The sequence below is a fragment of the Tachysurus fulvidraco genome, chromosome 1, assembly GCF_022655615.1.
Source record: "Tachysurus fulvidraco isolate hzauxx_2018 chromosome 1, HZAU_PFXX_2.0, whole genome shotgun sequence".
Lineage (NCBI taxonomy): Eukaryota > Metazoa > Chordata > Actinopteri > Siluriformes > Bagridae > Tachysurus > Tachysurus fulvidraco.
Genome location: NC_062518.1, coordinates 25,096,742 through 25,103,296, shown reverse-complemented (window position 1 = coordinate 25,103,296; position 6,555 = coordinate 25,096,742). Strand labels below are relative to the sequence as shown.

The 6,555-nt window shown below is 39.0% G+C and overlaps 1 protein-coding gene across 1 annotated transcript in view; it reads right to left on the bottom strand.

Annotated features, from left to right (window-relative positions):
* Nucleotides 1–6,555, bottom strand: part of brinp2 (bone morphogenetic protein/retinoic acid inducible neural-specific 2) — a 122,656-nt gene that overhangs the window by 57,248 nt on the left and 58,853 nt on the right. Inside the window, exon 3 of the mRNA XM_027178827.2 lies at nucleotides 1,126–1,316. Within this exon, the coding sequence (XP_027034628.1) occupies nucleotides 1,126–1,316 (191 nt within the window). The remainder of the gene's footprint in view (nucleotides 1–1,125; nucleotides 1,317–6,555) is intronic.

The following is a 6,555-nucleotide window of genomic DNA, read 5'->3' as shown; positions in this document are numbered from 1 at the left end:
GTCTCCCTTGTCAGCACAGCTTCATTGCACACACCTAGCAATAAGTGGCATCATAATTAGCATCCACATCTTAAAACGCAAGGATCGGTTAATATCACTGCTGTTAAAAACCAGGCTTAGGTTCGATCTGTTTAGCCGAGTAATGAAATGTCAGGAAAAGGAAGGTGTGTAGTTTCTGCTGCTGCTGAGTAAAGCGGCATTATACATACCAGGAGCGCAGTGGAAGAAGAGAATATAAATGTGGAGTCTCCAAAGTGAATCAGCAAAATGTGATTCAAACAGATTCATTTTGGCTCTGTGTTCACACTGCACAAACCAAACTGGGAAGGTGTGTTATAGCTCCTGTCTCTGTTCCTCTCTCCTCTATCTGTTACCTAACTCTCTGCTTCTCTCTCTCTCTCTCTCTCTCTCTCTCTCTCTCCTCTATATTTATCCTGCTCTCTCTCTCTCTCTCTCTCTCTCTCTCTCTCTCTCTCTCTCTCTCTCTCTCTCTCTCTCTCTTTGTTTCTCCTAGCTATTGCATGTCTCTCTATCTTTTAGCTCTGTCTGCTTTCTCAGTTTTCCTAGCTCTCTCTATGAAAGTCAATATACACTTCATATCTAACTGAACATAACCGAACACTTATTTGTAAAGCCATGGCATCGTCTCATAACTAACTCATTAGAACTAATGTCTCTGAAAGAGATCCACTTTTCTGATAGTGTTTTGGGGAATCCATTGACAATTGAAAAGAATGTATATATATATATATATATATATATATATATATATATATAAACTCAAGATACTAGTAGACATCACTAAAAAGTGTTTCCTGTTAGGGGTTCTACATGAACCCTTTAAAGCTTCATAAACTTTTTAATTGGAGACAAAAACATTTGCTGCTCTAGATTTAACCAGTCGATAAAATTGACCAATTATTTTTCATTTAAGACCATGAATGGTGTTTAAATTGTAGCAAGCAACGCAACTTTCTAATGGATGAAAAATTCCTAACACGGACAGATAGAAATGCAGTAATACCTTTAATATTACTTATTGATTATCAAATTAAATTTTCACAACAGCCTGTCACAGAAAGGGGATCTATACATTTGAAGCAATTTCTGATAATGCCATCTTACCCCCGAGTGTGGCTGATACTAAGAAGTGCGTGCCGTATTTCTTGATAAGGTTTTCATGGATCTGCTGGAGTGTCGGCCTTCTTCCAAGTAGCCTGAGGTTGCGTAGGAATTCAGGAGACAGAGCCAGTGGACCCTTGAAGAAATCTCTCTTCTCTGTAGCCAACCTGTTCACTTTCCAGTGACTGAATTCCCTGCATGAGGGGAAAGCAAACAGGAGAAAAAAAAAGCACACAGATCTCATATTAAATTCAGCTGCGTTCAGGATTGTGATTCAATTGCATTGTGATTTTAGGGGAATGCTGCCAAGTATTAGTGTAGTGTGTATGCATGTAAATGTGTAGAAGCAAAGACTGGAATATCAGCAGAAACCAGGCTAAGCTCATATAAATATGCATCAAAAACATAAAGCTGAATATCAAGCTTTTGAATGTGTAGTGGGGTGAGCATGATACAGCTCTTTACAGTTTACAAGAATATCACAGATAGCAGTTATAACGTTTTGCTTTTTCGTTTGCATCGATATTTTACTCTATCGGCATCTCCAGGTATAGATCTAGAAAACATGCTCCTTGTACACAAGCTCAAAATGCAGCATCTGTAAGTAATATATTCTTCCCGAGTTGCCTTCAGGAAGATGGGATGCGTTGTATAGACAGACTGCAAGATCAGTTGTCATTAAAGTATAATCTCATTGTAATAGAACAGTGTATTTAGAGCTATTCTTTCTGATCTCAAAGAGTTCATTAGCAAGCAAGCAAGCCTGCTAGCCATGCATAAGCTAATGATGATTGATGGTCTTAATTAAAGAGCTTTAGCACCAACTGATTGCACCTTGAGTCTAGCTTTTAAAGAGAAAGCACCATCATAAGTAGATGGGCTAAAGAGAACCTCAACACTTAAATGCTGAAAATGTTGATCCCAAATATATTAAATGCACTTTAATTTGCATTTTACAGTGGTGGATCAAGTGGTTAAGAATCTGGGTTGTTGATGGGAAGGTTGGGGTTCAAGCCCCAGATGTTTATTGGCTACTACTAAAGGTTTATAGGACATTTCATTAAATCTACTACAGTAAATATGTACAGTTAAAATGAACCAAAACTACAAATATTTAATGTTAATTTACATTCATTTCGGACCTCTGATTTAGCTGACATGTACTGGCTTCTATCAACATTTTACATACAAATCTCAAACTTGATTAGTCACATGGAGTTGATTATATATTTTTTTAACTTTTCTCTAAGCTCAGCTCAGGTTCTGATACATTATCATATCTATAGTTTCAACTCCTTTGCTGGAATTTGAATGGAGAATGACAAAGTTAAAATACATACTGTATAAGCATCGATCTGGCTAGGTTTTCTGTGAGGAAAAGTTTAACCAAGGAGTTTGGGGAGTCAGAATATTCATTCTTTGCACTTTCCAGTTTCTTTGTAAGATGGCAATCTGTTTTATTTTATATTCTGCTTTGGGATGACTGATTGTACAATGTAAGAGATAACAGGAAAAATCTTGCTTCACAGACGATCCACAGTGTTATACCTAACAATATATCACTCATAAGTATGTGTTGTTCTTGAAACATAATCAGTGGAAAATTGATGCCTTTTAAGAAGGATAAAGCGCTTTGAGACAAGTCGTTACATGCAATTAATCCCCTTTGGAGTGGTAAGGTTTCACACCATCCTATCTTTGATATATCTGGATGTTGATGATGTTGATGTTCATGTTGATGCTGGAAATGGTGTTAGACTACACATCTCTGAACTGAGAGCAGCCTACAAACATGGCACAGTGAACTACAACACCCAAACTCCATCACAATCACCTTCTAAACACACACACACACACACACACACACACACACACACACACACACACACACACACACACACACACACACACACACACACACACACAGGTATTTGTAAAGTATACATGCTGTGTCATTTTGTGCCAGTCATTACAATGCCTTTGCCTTTCCTGTTAGTCTTTCTGGATTGACCGTGTTTCCTTTCCCGTTTTCTATATTGCCTATTCTAGTTCATGCTGTTTGTTCATTGCCTGTTTTTGGATTACGTGTTTGTCTTATTTGCCTCGGCGTGAACACTGCGCACTTGCACCTGCGTCCGCAACCATTTCCTGACAAGCACAGTCTGTTGTGGTTTTATTCCTTACCTCTAACCCGAAGCTAAAACAAGAATATTAATCAAACAGGATAGAGGGAGGACACACAATAGCCCTTAACTCTACTGCTGTCTAGTATCCTTTTAAGCAAAGTCTTTAGTAATTCAGCAGGGAAACTTACCTGCTTCATAAAATCATAGGTAATGTGAACATTTTGTATGTGAAAGATCTGAGACTGGAAGATCAACAGTGATATGTACAGTAGCTACTGTACCTTAGCTAAATATTGTGGTTGTTATTTTTTGTCATGAACAGTGCATTAAAAAAGAATGAACTTCAGTCATTAATTTTCTACCGCTTATCCGAAATTCTATCTTGTGACTATCTCAGGCGTCATCGGGCATCAAGGCAGGATACACCCTGGACGGAGTGCCAACCCATCGCAGGGCACACACACACTCTCATTCACTCATGCAATCACACACTACGGACAATTTTCCAGAGACTCAAACCCCCCATCCCTGGAAGTGTGAGGCGAACGTGTTACCACTAAGCCACCATGCCCCCCGAACTTCAGTCATTTCTAGTTAATTTATGTCAATAACTAAGCACCTTAGCTATCTTTACTAACTAACAAAAAATGTATAGAACATTTACTAAAGCATTCCAGGATGCACCACATTTTCAATTCAGTTACTGTTAATACTCTCAGTACTACATATTTCCCCTCAGTGAATAGTGTTCATAATAAAACGTTGTAAGGTTAAATCTCATACATATGCTGTATGTAATAGGCAAGAATTACTAACTGGAGAAGATAGTTTAGATTTTCAGCCTAACACTGCAGTTATTTGAGGTATGATTCAGTGGTGTGCGACTGAAGATGCTCAAGCAGCAATTCAAAAATAACATTAAGCAGTTTTCACTTCTGATAGGTTTTGTGTGCTGTTCACATCCACCTGAGCAATACAGAGAGAATGAGTTTGTAAGACAGAACTGCTGATCTGCAACATCGCGGTCCATCAGATAGAAACCGGGTCTTCAGACTTGCGTGTGTTAAGCTGTCAGTCAAAGGCATAGCTACAGTATGTTCCCTCTTTTGAAAACATTGACTTCTTCTCAAGACATAGAAATAATTAAAAAAAAATCACACAAGAATCTAGACCAAATAAAAGAAGATATAATTAGGGTGATTTTTTTATTAGCATCTTGAACTCAGACTCAGCTGTCATTAAAACCATGTGTTCAGGTCAGGTTTATACCGTGAGCCGTCTTTACAGAGCAGCTGGGAATAACAAATAATTAGACACTATTTCTCGTCTCCAGTGCATTCCCACAATGTTTGTACTCAGCAAGAAAATATGGGCCTAGTGACATCCATGCCTTCTCAAAAATGTTCCCTCTAGCAGAGTCTTACATTCTCCAGCTGCAAAGTTGCAAGACTTCATAAGCATGTCTCTCTTTCTTTTACTGTAATTAGAATGTTTCTTCTAAATAGGATAAACTATTGTGCAGTATGCCAAATGCTCGGAGCGTTCCTCCCATTGCCTTTGCATCAAGCTGAATAGTCGAGACTCCGTGTCTTCGCTGGAATTAAACTGAATCTCATTAATTGCTTGCTGGGAGTTTTTGGCATTGAGTGATTTAATAAGATTTTCTGCTTTAGTACCTCTGTGGTGTGCGATGAGAAGAACATAATAAAACACAAATTCCTCAGACATGAGGTAAACATGCATCTTGACAGCTTTTTAAAAAAAACATTTTCCATGTCTATATTAAACAAATATTACTTTAAAGTCTTTCTTAATGACTTAGAGGCACACGAATGTGATGTCAGTAAACATGACTCTATATATGATTGTATTTAACAGGAGTGTATTTAAATTCCATTATAGACAGGGAATAGACAGGGAATAGAATCTAAATACCATCACAGTCAGGGGATGTGGTTCTAAATACCATCACAGTCAAGAGGTGTGGTTCTAAATACCATCACAGTCAAGAGGTGTGGTTCTAAATACCTTGACAGTAAAGGGTGTGGCTCTAAATACCTTGACAGTAAAGGGTGTGGCTCTAAATACCATGACAGTAAATGGTGTGGCTCTAGATACCATGACAGTAAAGGGTGTGGCTCTAAATAACATGACAGTAAAGGGTGTGGCTCTAAATACCATCACAGTCAAGGGGTGTGGCTCTAAATAACATGACAGTAAAGGGTGTGGCTCTAAATACCTTGACAGTAAAGGGTGTGGCTCTAAATAACATGACAGTAAAGGGTGTGGCTCTAAATACCTTGACAGTAAAGGGTGTGGCTCTAAATAACATGACAGTAAAGGGTGTGGCTCTAAATACCATCACAGTCAAGGGGTGTGGCTCTAAATAACATGACAGTAAAGGGTGTGGCTCTAAATACCTTGACAGTAAAGGGTGTGGCTCTAAATAACATGACAGTAAAGGGGGTGGCTCTAAATACCATCACAGTCAAGAGGTGTGGCTCTAAATACCTTGACAGTAAAGGGTGTGGCTCTAAATAACATGACAGTAAAGGGTGTGGCTCTAAATACCATCACAGTCAAGAGGTGTGGCTCTAAATACCTTGACAGTAAAGGGTGTGGCTCTAAATAACATGACAGTAAAGGGTGTGGCTCTAAATACCTTGACAGTAAAGGGTGTGGCTCTAAATACCTTGACAGTAAAGGGTGTGGCTCTAAATACCTTGACAGTAAAGGGTGTGGCTCTAAATACCATCACAGTCAAGAGGTGTGGCTCTAAATACCTTGACAGTAAAGGGTGTGGCTCTAAATACCTTGACAGTAAAGGGTGTGGCTCTAAATACCTTGACAGTAAAGGGTGTGGCTCTAAATACCTTGACAGTAAAGGGTGTGGCTCTAAATACCTTGACAGTAAAGGGTGTGGCTCTAAATACCTTGACAGTAAAGGGTGTGGCTCTAAATACCATGACAGTAAAGGGTGTGGCTCTAAATACCTTGACAGTAAAGGGTGTGGCTCTAAATACCTTGACAGTAAAGGGTGTGGCTCTAAATACCTTGACAGTAAAGGGTGTGGCTCTAAATACCATGACAGTAAAGGGTGTGGCTCTAAATACCTTGACAGTAAAGGGTGTGGCTCTAAATACCATGACAGTAAAGGGTGTGGCTCTAAATACCATGACAGTAAAGGGTGTGGCTCTAAATACCATGACAGTAAAGGGTGTGGCTCTAAATACCATGACAGTAAAGGGTGTGGCTCTAAATACCATGACAGTAAAGGGTGTGGCTCTAAATAACATGACAGTAAAGG